The sequence below is a fragment of the Salvelinus alpinus genome, chromosome 7, assembly GCF_045679555.1.
Source record: "Salvelinus alpinus chromosome 7, SLU_Salpinus.1, whole genome shotgun sequence".
NCBI lineage: Eukaryota > Metazoa > Chordata > Actinopteri > Salmoniformes > Salmonidae > Salvelinus > Salvelinus alpinus.
The window spans coordinates 23,246,654-23,269,433 of NC_092092.1; the positions used below are offsets into that span (position 1 = coordinate 23,246,654).

At 43.6% G+C, this 22,780-nt stretch overlaps 1 protein-coding gene across 3 annotated transcripts; it reads right to left on the reverse strand.

Annotated features, from left to right (window-relative positions):
* Positions 1-1,865: 1,865 nt before the first annotated feature.
* Positions 1,866-22,780, reverse strand: LOC139580618 (pigment epithelium-derived factor-like). 3 transcript variants are annotated; one of them, XM_071409478.1, is made up of 5 exons: positions 22,591-22,729; positions 8,497-8,591; positions 3,549-3,686; positions 3,235-3,392; positions 1,866-2,416 (listed from the first exon to the last, which is right to left on the reverse strand). In XM_071409478.1, exons 2-4 carry the CDS (start codon positions 8,552-8,554, stop codon positions 3,280-3,282), a joined length of 309 nt encoding a protein of 102 aa, XP_071265579.1. In that variant the 5' UTR covers positions 8,555-8,591; positions 22,591-22,729; the 3' UTR covers positions 1,866-2,416; positions 3,235-3,279. The 3 variants fall into 3 exon arrangements, 1 of the variants encoding a protein (XP_071265579.1); XR_011676076.1 differs by lacking the exon at positions 3,549-3,686 and having other exon boundaries at positions 22,591-22,780; XR_011676077.1 differs by lacking the exon at positions 3,549-3,686 and having other exon boundaries at positions 3,235-3,437.

The window sequence follows — 22,780 nt, forward strand, 5'->3', positions numbered from 1 at the left end:
GAAAATATTTCCTCTAACCTAATCTCTCGTGGACAGATGAAACAGCAAGAAAAAAAAGAGGAAATTACTAACTTTCGCAAGAGAATTTTACTTCTGGGTAACCGAAATGACCAAAAGAGGGTACTATTAACCTATTGTTTTTTTTCTCTCTCCAATCTGTGTGTTTAGAAAAGTTATATATCAACTGAATGAAATTCTAAATGTTCAGTCGAGACAAATCTGGACCATCCAAATCAATTCCTTGGATTTTTTCCTCATCCATTCTATTCATACACCTTTGTCACCTCTATCAGTGATCAAATAGATCAGTTCAGAGCCCATGACATGCACTGGCGTTGCGTACTGGACACCTGCGCTGCCCCCACAAGGCAGTAACCCTTCAAAAAGTCTGTCATAAAGCTTTTTCATTTCAATATGTACTAGGAAGCTAAGTACTTATTTCTTGGCGTCAAATCACATATCTACCGTAGCTTTGATTGGACTGATCATGTCAACATCATAGTTACAAAATCTTAGCTAGCAAGCTAGACAAGCAGTCATCTTCAAGAATCAAGTCAACAATCTACTGGCGAATCCTGTTCAATCCTTGTCATATGAAGAGAAATTATTGATAAAATGTATCGGTGCTCATCAGCCATTGGACATAAACATTGACCGCATGACTTCTGCCGCATTCAAAACAACTGGAAACTCGGAACTGGGAAATCTCAGACGTCAGTGAGTTCAAGACAACTGGGAACTCAGGGAAAAAATTAGCCCCGACTGGGAAAATACATTTTGAACAGTCATTCAAGTCGGAATTCCAAGTCGGGAACTCATGCCTCTTTCTAGAGCTCCGACCTGAAGATCACTGACGTCATGATTCGACCTTGTTTTTTTTTCAGAATTCCCAGGTGTCTTTTTTGTATTTTACCCCCTTTTCCCCTTTTTTCTCCCAATTTCAATTTCAATTACGACCTTGTCTCATCGCTGCAACTCCCCAACGGGCTTGGGGGAAGCAAAGGTTGAGTCATGCATCCTCCGAAACTTGACCCGTCAAACCGCACACTTTATCACTTGCCTGCTTAACCCAGAAGCCAGCTGCACCAAAGTGTCAGAAGAAACACCGTTCAGCTGACGACCGAAGTCAGCCTGCCGGCACCCGGCCTGCCACTAGGAGTCACTAGAGTAAAGTATTTAAAGTATTTATCCTACGGTTCTGATTTGTGTACAGGGAGATTACTGTAAGAATGGTCCATGTTCTGATTTCTGTACCTGTACATTTCAAAAGTGCTGAACAAATAGTTATATTGATTACATCCATCCTAGCTCACTCATTAATGTCTTAATCGAAATTACGGATTGCCTCTTATCAACTGACAAATATCTCAATTGTCAGTTGAATCCACATTTGTTTAAACAAGTCAGCCATATCAGCTATGTTTTTTTAAAAGGCAGTAAATGAGGTTGAATTAACTGTTTTGCTGCCAGAAAAGGCTCCATTCATAGCCAGGTGTAAGGATTCACTCCATGGTGCTGAAAAGACAGCTCTGCTGTTGGGACAGATTTATGTAGTTTGTGGGCACAGTTTGTGGGCACCATTTGTCACCGTTATAGTGCAATTAATGTATTGTTTAGTGTTGTGCTGTGTTGTGTAGTGGCTTTGATAGCATGCATCAAAACATTTGGGGGGAGTTTGCCACACCAAAATCGTCATGCTAAAATCGCCACTGCTCAGGCCTTGAAAAAGAAATGGCCTAATTGAACTGATGGAAAGTAAGTGGATTTCGGTGAAGAAATGCCGTGGTTAAGGCTACGATGGTGCCAGTGCAGAGTGGAGCATACTCAGGTGTTTAAAAGCACATATCAGACCGAGAGCCTAAAGCTTTGTTCTTAGGTAGTTCTTTATGAGTTTTAGTTTAGAAAACCATCTCTCCGCAGAAGCGACAGTTACAGGGATGCTAAAAACAGCTTGGTTACCTTAGCAACATCAGGGAAACAGGGCAGAAGGGAGGAGTGCTTCAAATACAGCAGTTCTGTAACATCTTTAATTGAGCCTCTCATACTCCTTAATTCTCCTTAATTCTCCAAAATGTTATGGAAAGAGATTAACTGTAGCCTATAGGATGTTTTGGGACAGGCACACCTGGCAGATGCAAACAGTTTGGCAGATGCAGACAGACCCTCCCCCACCCCGACTAGTAAAGGTCTTGGATCCCCACATAGAAGACAAGGAGTCAGGAAAATGGATAAGAGAGACTATTACTCTTTTAAATTCATTAGATATGAGTAATAATAGTATGATATTTATTGGCTGCTCCCCTCTTAGGATCTTCTTAAGTGCTGTGTGTGTGCCACCTTGTGATTGAGGCTGCTGTGCTTTGCTGCCTGAGTGGTGCTCTTTATCAGGTCTGTGTCCTGCAACCAATCAAGAGACCTGGAGAGAGAGAGGGAGAGAGAGAGAGAGAGAGAGAGAGAGAGAGAGAGAGAGAGAGAGAGAGAGGGAGGGAAAGAGAGAGAGAGAGAGAGATAGAGAGAGGGAGGGAAAGAGAGAGAGAGAGAGGGAGAGAGAGAGAGAGAGGGAGAGAGAGAGAGAGCAGAAGGTACTTGACAGCTTAGAAACAGATTATTCCCTCCACTTTTGATATTTAACCCTTACATACACCTTACACTTATCTTCCATCGTTATAAAACAAATTATAGTTACTTTACTTTACTCTAAAGTTGTGAGATACAGAGCAAGATATACACAGAGAGATTCAGAGAGATACAGCGAGAGAGATACAGAGAGAGATAAAGAGGGAGAGATACAGAGAGAGATACAGACAGATACAGAGAGAGATAAAGAGAGAGATACAGATAGAGAGAGATACAGTGTGGCAGGTAGCCTAGCGGGTAAGAGTGTTGGACCAGTAACCGAAAGGTCCTTGGGTTGAATCCCTGAACTGACTAGGTGAAAAAATATATAACGGTGTGCCCTTGAGCAAGGCACTTAACCCTAATTGCTCCTGTAAGTGTCTGTTAAATTACTCAAATAGAGAGATAAGAGATAGATGCACTCCTGCCATCAAAGACTGTAGAAGGACCAGATAGTCCACATCCTTACACATTTATTTTTATAATAGTTATTTTACTTTACTTCTAAAGTTTTGAGTTTTATTGGTCCTAAGTGTTGAGAAGAGAGAGGTAGAGGAGGAGTGGAGGAGGGAGACAATCATTTAAATACGTGATAAGGTAGGATGAAGGAGTACTCACTCTGGTCAACGAGCAGAGGCAGCAGGTCGGTGAAATAGCTGAACTCTAGGAAGGCAGTGTGTGGGCCACCTTCACAGGCTGAAGGGTCATGGAGAGGTCCTGGACAAACTCGGCCGTCAGGCTCTCCTCCACCAGGGTCATGTTGGCAGTGACCTCATCTGGAAGGAACAAACATACTGACAATAATCCTGCATCCAAACAATCTGCAGGGAGAGAGTGAGGGAAAGAGAAAGAGGCAGGGAGAAAATGGAGAAGGGGAGAGATCAGATCAATTGAAAAATATGTTTCTGAACAACAAGAATAACTTTTTATACCAGGCTGTGTATTTACTGTGCAGCCCAGTTTCACTGGTGAATGGTTCTGGGTCATCATGACAATGTGGGTGAGTGCCTCCCCATCTGGCTGGAAGTCCTCCATCCCTCTAATTTGACTGAACTGAGTTATCCATCTATCTACACACACACGCAAATAAGAGCCGATAGGTTAAAGGTGACAACAACTCAGGAGATGAAATAAGGACTTGAACCCCAGCCCTCTAGTACCTTTGAAGTAGACAACACCCAGAGCAACCAAGGCAGCACTTCTTCACACGGGCTTTGTCCGGATGCAATCCACCTTGCAGCCAGTCTGGTTGATTGCATTAATGGTTGTGCCTGTTTTCAATCTTTCCGCAAGATAGTGCCAACTCTCCATGTTTTGTAAATGCTCAGTACAACGCTCATGTGCTTTCAAAATGGTCCCGTATTCTTCCACTAACGAAAACCGTCACTGCTCAAATTAGTCTCTTTTTCCAAAAATGCGACAAAAAAAAGAAAAAAAGAAAAGAAAACGGCATCAGATAAAGTTGAATACACAAGCTATGTCCGTGTAATTTTTTATCCGTTTTTCATACATTTTTCATAGTTGTCACTAAATCTCAGAGGGACTGGGTCCCCACTTTGAGGGAATACAATATCTCTGATCTATTTTGACCCTTTTTGACAAGATGTTTGTCAGACGGGGCCTCTGATAAACACGTTCTGTCGTAGGTCCACAAACTGGTCTTTTTGTGACTCTGGAACAGCAAGGACTGGGGGTGAATCAGACTCTGAATCTGAATTTGCATCTTCCTCTCCGAGCTCTCGATCTGGTTCGACATCAGCAAATGCTGCGCTGCTGCTAGTGATGGCCAGTAGTACTGATGATGATGAGCCACTGACAGCAGCAGAGGCAGTAATGCTACTGGTTGAAGTGCTAGCTAGGCTAATGCTAGTGGTTGTTGAAGTGCTAGCTAGGTCCAGTGGTAAAAATACTTGAAAGTAGTACTTAAGTAATTTTGGGGGGGATATCTGTACTTTGCTTTATTATTTATATTTATACTTTTACTTTTACTGCACTACATTCCTAAAGAAAATACATTTTCCCTGACACCCAAAAGTACTCATTACATTTTGAATGCTTAGCAGGACAGGAAAATGGTCCAATTCACGCAGTTATCAAGAGAACATCCCTGGCTATCCCTACTGCCTCTGATCTGGCAGACTCACTAAACACAAGTGCTTCATTTGTAAATGATATCTTAGTATTACTTTTAGACTTTTACTCAAGTAGTATTTTACTGACTCACTTTTACTTGAGTCATTTTCTATTAAGGTATCTTTACTAAAAAAAACAAAATCAAACAATACCACAAACATACATCTAAATATGTCCACGTCTACCAGTGGAGTTATTACAATTAGAAACATTATTTTACAAGTCCATTGGGTTGGTGAAAAATGTCACATTTCTGTGAAGCTGAGCTCCCTCTGAGCTCCCTCAAGTATGACAATTGGGTACTTTTTCCACCACTGGCTAGGGCCTGTCTTTGGGCTTGTCGTCATCGTGTCCTCTGCCTCAACCATGATGGCAATTATTATCAGCCAGACTTGTCTTTTTACTAAAGAAATATGTTCATTTAGGTCATTTTTCTGTTAAAATGCAATCTTATTTATTTTTATTTCTCTGCCCCACTCTTCTGAATGCGTCTCACCACAGAGATTTTGCTACAGCTTCGGGACAGATCAAAATTGAAGGTGTCCAACTCAAGGTGTCATAAATAAAATGCACCCCCCAACCCCAATGTTAAAAATATTTTCACATGACCCTCCCCTTGTATTGTAAAATAAATTGAACACCCTCCCCCCTCATATAATTAACAAAAAATGATGTTTTTTAGCACAAATAACAATAACTGTAGTGGCCCTGTGTTTATAAATGTTGATATTGACTTTGCTTTGTGGCACAGTTGATGCCACACAGGGCTACGGGCCAGAAGTTAGAGGGGTTGCCGACCACCACAGGTGAGCTCACTTTTCCTGCCTGTTTCATTACACTACGATCAATGATCAGCTTGGGGGATATCAGATTTTCTACATTTTGATCCCATATTTATAGTTGTATAAAATATATGCAACACATTTTCCACCAACAGGTTTCTGTGCCAATGCACCACACAACCAACTAACAAAGCATTCTGACTTCGGGCATGGTTTACGTGCTCAACACCACAATAATAGACTATTTCGATCTAGACAAACTGAAAATACATCCCTCCCTACTAGGGCTGGCCCATTTTGATCGACTGAGATTTCTTTAGTTGAGCAGTCACAAATAAATATATATATTCATAGTGCACAAGACGCCAGTATGACTCGCGCCTGTCTCAGTGGACTAATCCATTTCAGAGGCTGTGGGGAGGGCACAGTCCATCACTCTAGGACACGTGCTACTGAAATTGTATATGGGTATAATGTAAGAACAATGGTGTGCAACAATAATAAAAAATATATTATTTTATATGATATTTTATAGCGGTCGCTGTTTGAGGTTCTGGAACATAGCCTAATCTTCAGTGTCATTGAATTGGCGCCTTTTCCTAGCAAATGTTACTATGTGCATAATAGAAAAGTTAACCAGCATATTGCTGTTGAGAACAATTCGGCAGAGGCAGCAGCAGAGTGAGAAGAGAGAACAGCCCTTACATTATTTCTCCAAGAAGAAAATTGAGAGAGGAAACCCCAATTTGTTAGGTCTGTAATCAACAGCTGTTAAATGTGCCTGGCTTTATACATCATCCATATATATATATAGAGAGTTGAAGTCGGAAGTTTACATACACCTTAGCTAAATACATTTAAACTCAGTTTTTCACAATTCCTGACATTTAATCCTAGTAAAAATTCCCTGTTTTAAGTCAGTTAGGATCACCACTTTATTTTAAGAATGTGAAATGTCAGAATAATAGTAGAGAAAATGTTTTACATACACTCAATTAGTATTTGGTAGCATTGCCTTTAAATTGTTTAACTTGGGTCAAACGTTTCGGGTAGCCTTCCACAAGCTTCCCACAATAAGTTGGTTGAATTTTGTCCCATTCCTCCTGACAGAGCTGGTGTAACTGAGTTAGGTTTGTAGGCCTCCTTGCTCGCACGCGCTTTTTCAGTTCTGCCCACAAATTTTCTACAGGATTGAGGTCAGGGCTTTGTGATGGCCACTCCAATACCTTGACTTTGTTGTCCTTAAGCCATTTTGCCACAACTTTGGAAGTACGCTTGGGGTCATTTTCCATTTGGAAGACCCATTTGCGACCAAGCTTTAACTTCCTGACTAATGTCTTGAGATGTTGCTTCAATATATCCACATAATTTTCCGTCCTCATGATACCATCTATTTTGTGAAGTGCACCAGTCCCTCCTGCAGCAAAGCACCCCCACAACATGATGCTGCCACCCCTGTGTTTCACGGTTGGGATGGTGTTCTTCGGCTTGCAAGCCTCCCCCTTTTTCCCAAACATAACGATAGTCATTATGGCCAAACAGTTCTATTTCATCAGACCAGAGGACATTTCTCCAAAAAGTACGATCTTTGTCCCCATGTGCAGTTGCTAACCGTAGTCTGGCTTTTTTTATGGAGGTTTTGGAGCAGTGGCTTCTTCCTTGCTGACCGGCCTTTCAGGTTATGTCAATATAGGACCCGTTTTACTTTGGATATAGATACTTTTGTACCTGTTTCCTCCAGCATCTTCACAAGGTCCTTTGCTGTTGTTCTGGGATTGATTTGCACTTTTCGCACCAAAGTACGTTAATCTCTAGGAGACAGAACGTGTCTCCTTTCTGAGCGGTATGACGGCTGCGTGGTCCCATGGTGTTTATACTTGCGTACTATTGTTTGTACAGATGAATATGGTACCTTCAGGCATTTGGAAATTGCTCCCAAGGATGAACCAGACTTGTGGAGGTCTACAATTTTTTTTCTGAGGTCTTGGCTGATCATGAAGCTGGTTGAGAGAATGCCAAGATTGTGCAAAGCTGTCATCAAGACAAAGAAGAATCTCAAATATAAAATATATTTTGATTTGTTTAACACTTTTTTGGTTACTACATGATTCCATATGTGTTATTTCATAGTGTTGATGTCTTCACTATTATTCTACAATGTAGAAAATAGTAAAAAGAAAGAAAAACCCTTGGATGAGTAGGTGTTCTAAAAAATGTGACCGGTAGTGTAGCTGATATTGCTGACTTGCTTAAACAAATGTGGTTTCTACTGACAACTGAGATGTACAAGCTATGGCATAAGGGGATGACAAGCGGATAAGAGGCTATCCGTAATTTCGATTAAGACATTACTGAGCGAGCGACGACGGACGTAGTCAATATAACTATTTGTTCAGCACTTTTAAAATGTACAGCGACAGAATTCAGAACATGGGCCGTTCTTACAGTGTACTCCCTGTACAACAAGTCAGAACCATAGGATAAATAAAGGGGGCATATAGACAATGAAAGCTCTTCCAATATTCGATGATTACATTTCTCTAAAACAGGTTATAGGCTACATGTGCACCCCCAAGTTAGAACAGTAGGCAAAATGAAGAGGTGAAAATATACCAAATTGTTAGGGTGAGGCACATTGAACGCCGTTTGGGTCTTCGCGTGTCAAAAAACATACACGTCATATAACACTATTTGACACGTTAAATAAGCTTTTAATTTGACACGTCAAATAACACAATTCTATTATAGAATGTTGTGTGTGCTGAATTTGCACGTGCAAGCCAAGCGCCCCCACTACTATCAGTGGCACTGTCAAAGCTGTACAAAAACAGTTTGCTGACAAGGACACACCAGGCCATGAACGATGTGTTTACAATACCGTATTACTTTCTTAGCTACAGTATACATATCTCCCTTGCATATTACATCATTTATGCAGCAACATACAAGACATTTTTGGACTCACCTTGTGAAGGTGGCTCGGCGGGCCTTTGTGGGCAAATTTTGGCATCAAACTTTGGCATCAAAGTCTGGCATTCTCTGGATTTTTTGGTGGGAACTCTGGGGGAAAAAACACAGCCACTCCATTGAATAGCAGGCTAACATTAGTGGTTGCTTTGCAACGCTTGCAGTTAGCCACTGATTCCTTCCAAACGACTCATTGTTGAATTTGTTGTGTAATCTTTATGTCTAATGGCCGATGAGGACCGATACATTTTCGCTATAATTTCTCTTCATTATTTCTCTTCATATGACAAGGATTAAAAAGGATTTGCCAGTAGATTGTCGACTTTATTCATGATGATGACTGCTAGCTAAGACTTTGAAAGTAAGATGTTGACATGATCAGTCCAATCAAAGCTACTGTACATATAACGTGATTTGACATCATTTTATCTGTGGCCAACGACCTTGAGCCTTCTTGGAAGGGCACTTGTAATATAACTCTATGGCAGCACCCAAAGGGCTGAAATTTTGGATGTCTACCCTTACTAAGGACTTAAACTTGGTGATGACGTACTGTCCCCATGTGTGACAGAACACTGAGCCAATCAAGGCGCAGTGATCCTATTTTCTGCTCGCTCGCCCCACCGCCACAGAAAGCACTGAGCTAGGCTGAAACACCTGCATTTCGGAGCTGCTTTACTCAAGAAAACAAAAAAGAGACCATGTGTGTATGCAGCTTTATTAACTGAATGATATATATATATTTATTTACATTGTTTGCAAACTGATATGTGACACGTATTAATGCCAAAATAACATGCAAAACAGGCAAGCCCCCCCCCCCCCCCCCCCCAAAAAAAAAAACATATGTTATTATTATTTTTTGTTATAATGTGGGGCTCAAAACATGAATGAGGGGCCGCCACTGGCTTTACGCCTCTCGCAACTGCAACATGTTAGATAGTGCAATTTCACAATTTCGGCTGTTTTAATTCTTTGCTATGCTGTAATAAAGGCTCTCTGGTATTACTTATAATTTATTTATTGTTATTTACACTGTTCCAAACAGTCAGAAATATAATAATACTGCAATCTAAAAGCACCTGTTTATCACACCTAATAAGCTGCCCACTCAGCTCTTGCTCCTATACACAATTTTCTTTCTTGATCTCCTTCTTATTGTTATTATTACAATTATGATTATGATCATCAGTATAATACTAAGTCATGTCATTATCATTCGTAGGCTTAGCATAGTAGCCTTGTTTTACCACCATCGAGCTGTAGGCCTAAGAGTGCATCCTGTTTAGCTGTCTTAATACTGTAATTTAGGCCTATATTTCAATATAGCCTATAGGCTACAGTGTCAATAAATCAATCATTAATTTGTGCATGTCATCACACAGCAAATCAAAATCAAATCAAATCAAATTTTATTAGTCACATACACATGGTTAGCAGATGTTAATGCGAGTGTAGCGAAATGCTTGTGCTTCTAGTTCCGACAATGCAGTAATAACCAACAGTAATCTAACCTAACAATTCCACACTACTACCTTACACACACACACAAGTGTAAAGGGATAAAGAATATGTACATAAAGATATATGGATGAGTGGTGGTACAGAACGGCATGGCAGATGCAGTAGATGGTATAGAGTACGGTATATACATATGAGATGAGTACTGTAGGGTATGTAAACATAAAGTGGCATAGTTTAAAGTGGCTAGTGGTACATGTATTGCATAAAGATGGCAAGATGCAGTAGATGATATAGAGTACAGTATATATACATATGAGATGGGTAATGTAGGGTATGTAAACATTGTATTAAGTGGCATTGCTTAAAGTGGCTAGTGGTACATTTTTACATAATTTCCATCAATTCCCATTTTTAAAGTGGCTGGAGTTGAGTCAGTATGTTGGCAGCGGCCGCTAAATGTTAGTGGTGGCTGTTTAACAGTCTGATGGCCTTGAGATAGAAGCTGTTTTTCAGTCTCTCGGTCCCTGCTTTGATGCACCTGTACTGACCTCGCCTTCTGGATGATAGCGGGGTGAACAGGCAGTGGCTTGGGTGGTTGTTGTCCTTGATGATCTTTATGGCCTTCCTGTGACATCGGGTGGTGTAGGTGTCCTGGAGGGCAGGTAGTTTGCCCCTGGTGATGCGTTCTGCAGACCTCACTACCCTCTGGAGAGCCTTACGGTTGTGGGCGGAGCAGTTGCCGTACCAGGCGGTGATACAGCCCGACAGGATGCTCTCGATTGTGCATCTGTAGAAGTTTGTGAGTGCTTTTGGTGACAATCCGAATTTCTTCAGCCTCCTGAGGTTGAAGAGGCGCTGCTGCGCCTTCTTCACAACGCTGTCTGTGTGGGTGGACCAGTTCAGTTTGTCCGTGATGTGTACACCGAGGAACTTAAAACTTTCCACCTTCTCCACTACTGACCCGTCGATGTGGATAGGGGGGTGCTCCCTCTGCTGTTTCCTGAAGTCCACAATCATCTCCTTTGTTTTGTTGACGTTGAGTATGAGGTTATTTTCCTGACACCACACTCCGAGGGCCCTCACCTCCTCCCTGTAGGCCGTCTCGTCGTTGTTGGTGATCAAGCCTACCACTGTAGTGTCATCCGCAAACTTGATGATTGAGTTGGAGGCGTGCATGGCCACGCAGTCGTGGGTGAACAGGGAGTACAGGAGAGGGCTCAGAACGCACCCTTGTGGGGCCCCAGTGTTGAGGATCAGCGGGGTGGAGATGTTGTTACCTACCCTCACCACCTGGGGGCGGCCCGTCAGGAAGTCCAGGACCCAGTTGCACAGGGCGGGGTCGAGACCCAGGGTCTCGAGCTTGATGACGAGTTTGGAGGGTACTATGGTGTTAAATGCTGAGCTGTAATCGATGAACAGCATTCTCACATGGGTATTCCTCTTGTCCAGATGGGTTAGGGCAGTGTGCAGTGTGGTTGCGATTGCGTCGTCTGTGGACCTATTGGGTCGGTAAGCAAATTGGAGTGGGTCTAGGGTGTCCGGTAGGGTGGAGGTGATATGGTCCTTGACTAGTCTCTCAAAGCACTTCATGATGACGGAAGTGAGTGCTACGGGGCGGTAGTCGTTTAGCTCAGTTACCTTAGCTTTCTTGGGAACAGGAACAATGGTGGCCCTCTTGAAGCATGTGGGAACAGCAGACTGGGATAAGGATTGATTGAATATGTCCGTAAACACACCAGCCAGCTGGTCTGCGCATGCTCTGAGGACGCGGCTGGGAATGCCGTCTGGGCCTGCAGCCTTGCGAGGGTTAACACGTTTAAATGTTTTACTCACCTCGGCTGCAGTGAAGGAGAGCCCGCAGGTTTTGGTAGGGGGCCGTGTCAGTGGCACTGTATTGTCCTCAAAGCGGGCAAAAAAGTTGTTTAGCCTGTCTGGGAGCAAGACATCCTGGTCCTCGACGGGGCGGATTTTCTTTTTGTAATCCGTGATTGACTGTAGACCCTGCCACATACCTCTTGTGTCTGAGCTGTTGAATTTCGACTCGATTTTGTCTCTGTACTGAGACTTGGCCTGTTTGATTGCCTTGCGGAGAGAATAGCTACACTGTTTGTATTCGGTCATGCTTCCGGTCACCTTGCCCTGGTTAAAAGCAGTGGTTCGCGCTTTCAGTTTCACGCGAATGCTGCCGTCAATCCACGGTTTCTGGTTTGGGAATGTTTTTATCGTTGCTGTGGGTACGACATCGTCAATGCACTTCCTAATGAACTCGCTCACCGAATCAGCATATTCGTCAATATTGTTGTTGGACGCGATGCGGAACATATTCCAATCTGCGTGATCGAAGCAGTCTTGAAGCGTGGATTCAGATTGGTCGGACCAGCGTTGAACAGACCTGAGCGCGGGAGCTTGTTGTTTGAGTTTTTGTTTGTAGGCTGGAATCAACAAAATGGAGTCGTGGTCAGCTTTTCCGAAAGGGGGGCGGGGGAGGGCCTTATAAGCGTCGCGGAAATTAGTATAACAATGGTCTAGTGTTTTTCCAGCCCTGGTAGCACAATCGATATGCTGATAGAATTTAGGGAGTTTTGTTTTTAGATTAGCCTTGTTAAAATCCCCAGCTACGATGAATGCAGCCTCAGGGTGTGTGGTTTCCAGTTTACAAAGAGTCAGATAAAGTTAGTTCAGGGCCATCGATGTGTCTGCTTGGGGGGGAATGTATACGGCTGTGATTATGATTGACGAGAATTCCCTTGGTAGATAATGCGGTCGACATTTGATTGTGAGGAGTTCTAGATCAGGTGAACAGAACGACTTGAGTTCTTGTGTGTTGTTATGATGATCACACCACTTCTCGTTAATCATAAGGCATACCCCCCCGCCCCTCTTCTTACCGGAAAGATGTTTGTTTCTGTCGGCGCGATGCATGAAGAAACCAGCTGGCTGCACCGACTCCGTTAGCGTCCCTTGAGTTAGCCATGTTTCCGTGAAGCAGAGCACGTTGCAATCCCTGATGTCTCTCTGGAATGCTACCCGTGCTCGGATTTCATCAACCTTATTGTCAAGAGACTGGACATTGGCGAGTAGTATGCTAGGGAGTGGAGCGCGATGTGCCCGTCTCCGAAGCCTGACCACGAGACCGCCACGTTTTCCCCTTTTTCGGCGTCGCACAGGGTCGCCGGCTGGGATCAGATCCATTGTATTGTGTGGAAGGCAAAACACTGGATCCGTTTCGGGAAAGTCATATTCCTGGTAGGAACGATGATGAGTTGACGTTAATCGTATATTCAGTAGTTCCTCCCGACTGTATGTAATGAAACCTAAGATTACCCGGGGTACCGATGTAAGAAATAACACGTAAAAAAACAAAATACTGCATATTTTCCAAGGAACACGAAGCGAGGCAGCCATCTCTTTTCGGCGCCGGAAGATGAATACAAGCATACAAGTCATTCAAGTCATTCATGTCATTCATGTTTTGAAATGCCATTAAGCTTTTTTTGTTTTAAAATGAAATAAGAAAGGGAGCCTCGAATAATTAGCCTAAACAATACATCTACTGCAACATGTCAGCAATTGCATTCACAAATCCATGACTGTTTTTAGTCTTTGCGGTAATAAAGGCTTTCAATTTTTTTTTGTTAGAATAGACTCTCTGGTACAGTTATAATTTATTAAGTGTTGTTTACACAGTTCCAAAAGGTCAGAAAAAAAATTATATTGTAATCTTCCACAACTAAGTCAAATGTCTTCCACACATTGGACTTCCCCTTTGCCCCCTGAGCAACCAGTAAACATTCCCCATTTTGAGTTAATTTGTTACATCCTCTGCATCCATTATACTTTAAAATGTGTTATGGTGTTCGGAGTTTGCTATAACCAACTTATTGATGTGATTATGATATGCTATAGGTCAGGCCTTATTGGTCACGTGCATACGATGCATAAAGTGCGTTCGGAAAGTATTCAGACCCCTTGACTTTTTCCACATTTTGTTATGTTACAGCCTTATTCAAAACTGTATTAAAAAAAAAAAATTCCCTCATCAATTTTCCCCTAATGACAAAGCAAAAACAGTTTTTTAGACATTTTTGCAAATGACATACATTTACATAACTATTCAGACCCTTTACTCAGTACTTTGTCGAAGCACCTTTGGCAGCGATTACAGCCTTGAGTCTTCTTCGGTATGACTATACAAGCTTGGCACACCTGTATTTGTGGAGTTTCTCACATTCTTCTCTGCAGATTCTCTCAAGCTCTGTCAGGTTGGATGGGGAGTGCCGCTGCACAGCCATTTTCAGGTCTCTCCAGAGATGTTCGATCGGGTTCAAGTCCGGGCAACTCAAGGACATTCAGAGACTTGTCCCGAAGCCACTCCTGCGTTGTCTTGGCTGTGTGCTTAGGGTCGTTGTCCATTGGAAGGTAAACCTTCACCCCAGTCTGAGGTCCTGAGCGCTCTGGAGTAGGTTTTCATCAAGGACCTCTCTGTACTTTGCTCCGTTCATCTTTCCCTCGAGCCTGACTAGTTTCCCAGTCCCTGCCACTGAAAAACATCCCCACAGCATGATGCAGCAACTACCATGCTTCACCTTTTTTTTTTTTTTTTTTTTTTATTTCACCTTTATTTAACCAGGTAGGCTAGTTGAGAACAAGTTCTCATTTGCAACTGCGACCTGGCCAAGATAAAGCATAGCAGTGTGAACAGACAACACAGAGTTACACATGGAGTAAACAATAAACAAGTCAATAACATGGTAGAAAAAAAGAGAATCTATATACAATGTGTGCAAAAGGCATGAGGTAGGCAATAAATCGAATAATTACAATTTAGCAGATTAACACTGGAGTGATAAATCATCAGATGATCATGTGCAAGAAGAGATACTGGTGTGCAAAAGAGCAGAAAAGTAAATAAATAAAAGCAGTATGGGGGGTGAGGTAGGTAAATTGGGTGGGTAGTTTTACAGATGGACTATGTACAGCTGCAGCGATCGGTTAGCTGCTCGGATAGCAGATTTTTAAAGTTGTTGAGGGAGATAAAAGTCTCCAACTTCAGAGATTTTTGCAATTCGTTCCAGTCGCAGGCAGCAGAGAACTGGAAGGAAAGGCGTCCAAATGAGGTTTTAGCTTTAGGGATGATCAGTGAGATACACCTGCTGGAGCGCGTGCTGCGGGTGGGTGTAGCCATCGTGACCAGTGAACTGAGATAAGGCGGCACTTTACCTAGCATAGCCTTGTAGATGACCTGGAGCCAGTGGGTCTGACGACGAACATGTAGCGAGGGCCAGCCGACTAGGGCATACAGGTCGCAGTGGTGGGTCGTATAAGGTGCTTTAGTAACAAAACGAATGGCACTGTGATAAACTGCATCCAGTTTGCCGAGTAGAGTGTTGGAAGCTATTTTGTAGATGACATCGCCGAAGTCGAGGATCGGTAGGATAGTCAGTTTTACTAGGGTAAGTTTGGCGGCGTGAGTGAAGGAGGCTTTGTTGCGGAATAGAAAGCCGATTCTTGATTTGATTTTGGATTGGAGATGTTTGATATGAGTCTGGAAGGAGAGTTTGCAGTCTAGCCAGACACCTAGGTACTTATAGATGTCCACATATTCTAGGTCGGAACCGTCCAGGGTGGTGATGCTAGTCGGGCGTGCGGGTGCAGGCAGCGAACGGTTGAAAAGCATGCATTTGGTTTTACTAGCGTTTAAGAGCAGTTGGAGGCCACGGAAGGAGTGTTGTATGGCATTGAAGCTCATTTGGAGGTTAGATAGCACAGTGTCCAAGGAAGGGCCGGAAGTATATAGAATGGTGTCGTCTGCGTAGAGGTGGATCAGGGAATCGCCCGCAGCAAGAGCAACATCATTGATGTATACAGAGAAAAGAGTCGGCCCGAGAATTGAACCCTGTGGTACCCCCATAGAGACTGCCAGAGGACCGGACAACATGCCCTCCGATTTGACACACTGAACTCTGTCTGCAAAGTAGTTGGTGAACCAGGCAAGGCAGTCATTAGAAAAACCGAGGCTACTGAGTCTGCCGATAAGAATATGGTGATTGACAGAGTCGAAAGCCTTGGCCAGGTCGATGAAGACGGCTGCACAGTAATGTCTTTTATCGATGGCGGTTATGATGTCGTTTAGTACCTTGAGCGTGGCTGAGGTGCACCCGTGACCGGCTCGGAAACCGGATTGCACAGCGGAGAAGGTACGGTGGGATTCGAGATGGTCAGTGATCTGTTTGTTGACTTGGCTTTCGAAGACCTTAGATAGGCAGGGCAGGATGGATATAGGTCTGTAACAGTTTGGGTCCAGGGTGTCTCCCCCTTTGAAGAGGGGGATGACCGCGGCAGCTTTCCAATCCTTGGGGATCTCAGATGATACGAAGGAGAGGTTGAACAGGCTGGTAATAGGGGGTGCGACAATGGCGGCGGACAGTTTCAGAAATAGGGGGTCCAGATTGTCAAGCCCAGCTGATTTGTATGGGTCCAGGTTTTCCAGCTCTTTCAGAACATCTGCTATCTGGATTTGGGTAAAGGAGAAGCTGGGGAGGCTTGGGCGAGTAGCAGCGGGGGGGGCGGGGCTGTTGGCCAAGGTTGGAGTCGCCAGGAGGAAGGCATGGCCAGCCATTGAGAAATGCTTGTTGAAGTCTTCGATTATCACGGATTTATCGGTGGTGACCGTGTTACCTAGCCTCAGTGCAGTGGGCAGCTGGGAGGAGGTGCTCTTGTTCTCCATGGACTTTACAGTATCCCAGAACTTTTTGGAGTTAGAGCTACTGGATGCGAATTTCTGCTTGAAAAAGCTGGCCTTTGCTTTCCTGACTGACTGCGTGTATTGGTTCCTGACTTCCCTGAACAGTTGCATATCGCGGGGGCTCTTCGATGCTATTGCAGTTCGCCACAGGATGTTTTTGTGCTGGTCGAGGGCAGTCAGGTCTGGAGTGAACCAAGGGCTATATCTGTTCTTGGTTCTGCATTTTTTGAACGGAGCATGCTTGTCTAATATGGTGAGGAAGTAACATTTAAAGAATGACCAGGCATCCTCAACTGACGGGATGAGGTCAATATCCTTCCAGGGTACCCGGGCCAGGTCGATTAGAAAGGCCTGCTCGCAGAAGTGTTTTAGGGAGCGTTTGACAGTGATGAGGGGTGGTCGTTTGACCGCGGACCCGTGGCGGATACAGGCAATGAGGCAGTGATCGCTGAGATCTTGATTGAAGACAGCAGAGGTGTATTTGGAGGGCAGGTTGGTCAGGATAATGTCTATTAGGGTGCCCATGTTTACGGATTTAGGGTTGTACCTGGTGGGTTCCTTGATGATTTGTGTGAGATTGAGGGCATCAAGCTTGGATTGTAGGACTGCCGGGGTGTTAAGCATATCCCAGTTTAGGTCACCTAACAGAACAAACTCTGAAGCTAGATGGGGAGCGATCAATTCACAGATGGTGTCCAGGGCACAGCTGGGAGCTGAGGGGGGTCGGTAGCAGGCGGCAACAGTGAGAGACTTATTTCTGGAGAGATTAATTTTTAAAATTAGAAGTTCGAACTGTTTGGGCATAGACCTGGAAAGTATGACAGAACTTTGCAGGCTATCTCTGCAGTAGATTGCAACTCCTCCCCCTTTGGCAGTTCTATCTTGACGGAAAGTGTTATAGTTGGGTATGGAAATCTCAGAATTTTTGGTGGCCTTCCTAAGCCAGGATTCGGACACGGCAAGGACATCAGGATTGGCAGAGTGTGCTAAAGCGGTGAGTAAGGCAAACTTAGGGAGGAGGCTTCTGATGTTGACATGCATGAGGCCAAGGCTTTTTCGATCGCAGAAGTCAACAAATGAGGGTGACTGGGGACATGCAGGGCCTGGGTTTACCTCCACATCACCCGAGGAACAGAGGAGTAGTAGGATGAGGGTGCGGCTAAAGGCTATCAAAACTGGTCGCCTAGAGCGTTGGGGACAAAGAATAAAAGGAGCAGATTTATGGGCGTGGTAGAATAGATTCTGGGCATAATGTGCAGACAGGGGTATGGAGGGGCGCGGGTACAGCGGAGGCAAGCCCAGGCACTGGGTGATGATAAGAGAGGTTGTATCTCTGGACATGCTGGTCTCAATGGGTGAGGTCACCGCATGTGTGGGGGGTGGGACAAAGGGGGTATCAGAGGTACGGAGAGTGGAACTACAGGGTCCATTGCAAACCAAAACAATGATAATGAAAACTAGCCTGAACAACAGTATGCAAGGCATATTGATATTTGAGAGAGACATACAATAAGGCATAAAGTGATTGCAGGTCTTGATTGGGAGAGCTAGCTAAAACAACAGGTAAGATAACAGCAGCAATAACAGGGTGCTAGTCTAACACAGCAACAACAGGTAAAAATGGCGACGACTAGGCAGAGAGGGTCGGATTAACTACACACAGATCCTGAGTTAAAGCACAGAGCCGACAGATAAAACACAAATAAACAGAATGGAGTACCGTGAATTAATGGACAGTCAAGCATGCATCAGCTATGTAGCCAAGTGATCATAGTGTCCAGGGGGCAGCCGTAGATGGAGCAGGGAGGCCTCCACTAAGCTAGCACGCGGCGTTTAAAGTTAGTAGCCCGGGGGGTGGTCTGCTCAGACGGAGGGGGTCTGCTCAGACGTGGTCGTGTCGACAGAGAATCCAAGCCAGATGGCGATGGCGAAAGAGAGGTTGTGAATTGTAGAATTGTGTTTGCTAACTGGTGCTAGCTTCGTGGCAGTGGCGCTAGCTGCGCTAGCCGCAAGCTAGCTGTGAGGATCAGAAGCAGTGGCTCAGGGATTACGGCAGGAATCCGGCGTTGTTGTCGAGAGACAGTCCGATGCTGGTAAATTGGTGAGTAATATCCAGGCTAATAACAGGGCTGGTGTCTGTGCAGAAGGTAAAAGCTACTAGCAGCGGCAAAAAAAATGGCTAAATTAGCTTGTAGCTGGTATTGTAGCCCAAGAATTCGCTGGTAGACCTCTTCAGCTAGCCGGCAGATGGGCCTAGCTCGAGGCTAGCTCAAGGCTAACTGGTGCTTGCTTCGGGACAGAGGTGTTAGCCAGTAGTAGCCACTCGGTTGCAGCTAGCTAGCTGTGATGATACGGTGTAATTGTCCAGAGCTTGCGTCAGGAATCCGGTGATGTGGTAGAGAAAAAGCAGTCCTATATGCTCTGGGTTGATATCGCGCTTGCAGACTGGCAGGTATTGGCCCGGTATTGAAGCTGGCTGTGTCCGAGTTGAGGGTGAAGACCGCAGCAGTGGCTAACTGACTACTAGCTAGTAGCTAGTTATCTGGCTAGCTTCTGATTGGGGTTACGGTTCTAAAGTATAAAAAAAATAGCAGGTCCGTACCACATTGGGTGAGGCGGAATGTAGGAATGTATATTCAGTTCCTAGATGGAAAGTGAAATTAAAATATATACGAAATGTATACGAAAAATACGAAGACTATTTACTATTTACTATTTACACGCGACAGGACAATACAAACATACGTCCGACTGCTACGCCATCTTGGAAGTACACCTTAAGGATGGTGCCAGGTTTCCTCCAGACGTGACGCTTGGCATTCAGGCCAAAGAGTTCAATCTTATTTTAATCAGAACAGAGAATGTTGTTTCTCGTGGTCTGAGAGTCCTTTAGGTGCCTTTTGGCAAACTCCAAGAGCTGTCATGTGCCTTTTACTGAGGAGTGGCTTCCATCTAGCCACTCTACCATAAAGGCCTGATTGGTGGAGTGCTGCAGAGATGGTTGTTCTTCTGGAAGGTTCTCCCATCTCCACAGAGGGACTCTGGAGCTCTGTCAGAGTGACCATCAGGTTCTTGGTCACTTCCCTGACCAAGGCTCTTCTCCCTTGATTGCTCAGTTTGGACGGGCGGCCAGCTCTAGGAAGAGTCTTGGTGGTTCCAAACTTCTTGGAGGCCACTGTGTTCTTGGGGACCTTCAGTGCTGCAGGTATTTTTTGGTATCCTTCCACAGATCTGTGCCTCGACACCTGTCTCGGAGTGCTGGACAATTACTTCGACCTCATGGCTTGGTTTTTGCTCTGACTTGCACTGTCAACTGTGGGACCTTATATAAACCATGGCCAATCAATTGAATTTACCACAGGTGGACTCCAATCAAGTTTTAGAAACATCTCAAGGATGATCAATGTAAACAGAATGCACCTGAGCTCAAATTCGAGTCTCATAGCAAAGGGTCTGAATATTCATGTAAATATTTTATTTATTTTTATGTGCTAAAATTTCTAAAACCTGTTTTCACTTTGTCATTATGGGGTATTGTGTGTAGATTGAGGCATATTTGTATTGTTTTATCAATTTTAGAATAAGGCTGTAACATAACAAAATGTGGAAAAAGGGAAGGAGTCTGAGTACTTTCCGAATGCACTGTAAATATGAACCAGTCCGTGGGTGATTAATGACACTTGTTTCTACTATTATGAGAAAAACATGGATTATATGAATATTGATATGAAATGTATGTATATGTAGAGAAATACATTTTTGATCTATTATTAATTATTATTCGGTTGTAAGGATTCATTTACTTTTCTTTAGGTATTGTTTGTCAACAATATGACCTCATTAACCTGGGCACAGGCTCATGTCATGCAGGTTCAGGTAGGCTATACAGGACAGTGGTATTTTTCGTTAATAAACAACATTTATCCATTAGCTAAAGCAAAGCCATAGGCTACATTCCCTGCCACCACAGAAAGTCTATTATCGAGTTGATAGGCAGCTGTATAGACATACCACAATTTCAGCACCATGGACACAAATCAGTAGTCTAAACTTGGTGAGTGGCTGTCTGGCTGACAGATTTTGTTTTATTTTAGGGAAGGTGGTGGGAGAGGAGAGCGAACTCTGACCTTGTGGGGGTCCAGAGAAACTGCATTACGCCAGTGATGGCGTGTAGCCTATCTGTCATGAAAACAGAGGAGTCAAATGCATGTGACTAGAAGAGGCCTCTGAACCTCATTAAAGCTGTAATCCTTAATTGAAACAATAACAAAGTGGGCAAACCGCCTCTGTTTTGGTAAAACGCTGAGGGATGGGCTTGGAGAAATGTAATCACTCAAATTCATAGAAAGAGCTATGGATGCAAGGACTGACCATCCATGATATCAAACGTATAGTTTTAACCATGTTTTGAGGCTGTTTGTTTACAGTTACATTGTTTACAACCATTGGAGTAAAACAAGCTTATATTTTGGGTTCTGATGGGGTACGACAGTTGAACTAAGCTCATGAGGCGATCGGATTGAATCCCGGCCTTAGTCTATTCTTGTCCTGTTACACTCTTAGAAAAAAAGGTTCTAAAAGGTTTCTATTACTTGCTTCATATATGCCACCCCTAAAGGTTCTAGGCTATTCAAGAAAAGGGTTAATTTGGGTTCTATATAGATATAACCTTTAAGCATGTCATAATATATGAAACAAAGTATAGAAAAAACATATATATAGAACCAAAAAGGGTTCTAAGAGTGTAGGGTTCTCCAGCCCAGGCTGAAGTGGTCTTCTGAACGACTAAGCTGCTTATTTTCCCTTGGTGACAGGGGGAGGAGTAGTAGCAGTTGCCCCTCTTGCTTCCTCCCCTCCTACCAAACTGACACGTACCCCACAGACATCACCTGCTGGGACAGACAGTGGAGTGGCAGCAGCTGGGCAACAGACCCTGTCAAACCAAACAAGCCTCAAATGTAGACCTACTAAAATAAATGCTTTATGTACTGTATTTTGTACAATACATAAGATCAAGTTCATGGAAGAACTGTGATTTACACCGAATTTCAATGGAAAAAATTGCTTTGCAGCTTTTCATTTTCTTTGAACACAGCATTAAAAGGTTGTATATGAGGTTCTTGGATAGCTTATTATGTCATATGTTCAGGATACACAGCTGAACGTTTGAGACATGGTCCTCATGACAACACTGAGTTAACCCTGGGCTCCGGTTGTCTCTGTCGACAAATTATTTGACTTGGGTGTTGCTGTGAGCATATGACCTGGCCACTATGTGTTGAAATGTCTAAAGTATATGAGAAGTAAAAAGTCACATTCTCTATGTATTTGACCAACTGGAACTTGTATGTTTTTTTAAACAACCCTAATTTTAAATATTGCCTGTGACAATACCAACAATAAATAGCCTATAAGGCTAGCTGTTATCAGCTGTTTCAGAGAATCTGTCGGATGCTGGCCATATGATGATAGAAAAGAGATCAGTCTATGGATGCACAATGATGTAGGCTAATAATAATAATGCAATCTTTATTGGGTCTCGCCACAAAATAAAAATGTCTAAATGTTTAACTTTGCATGCAATTAGCACCATGCAAATAGTTGTATTAAACGTAGCCTATGTTATGCCTGAATCAATGCGGCATCTGTTATTGTTTGGATAACCTACGGCTACCCCACAGTAGGTATGCACGGGGTTCTAGAGCTCTAAACTGAGTAAAACCCTAAGACCCCAAGCAGCAACGATTACAGAGCACAATGGCAAAAAATTACAGACCAATCCATTGTTAACACGGCTGTGCAATTGCAAATCCAAGCTCAAAGGAACATTACTATGTTTGTAATCAACCTGCAGTAGTATGACAGAACAATAATTTAAACTACCTTCTTTCCTTCGTGTTGTCGTTCCTATATGGCCATACAGTTGCGCTCCTCGATAAGGGCTTTCCAACGGGGATCCTGTATGCAGTTGTAGTTTGCTGTGCCACGAGGGTGTCTTACAAATCACAGGCTCTCCATATACGGCCCTGGAACCGTGGCTTCGAATCAGGACCACAGTCCCATACATGGAGAG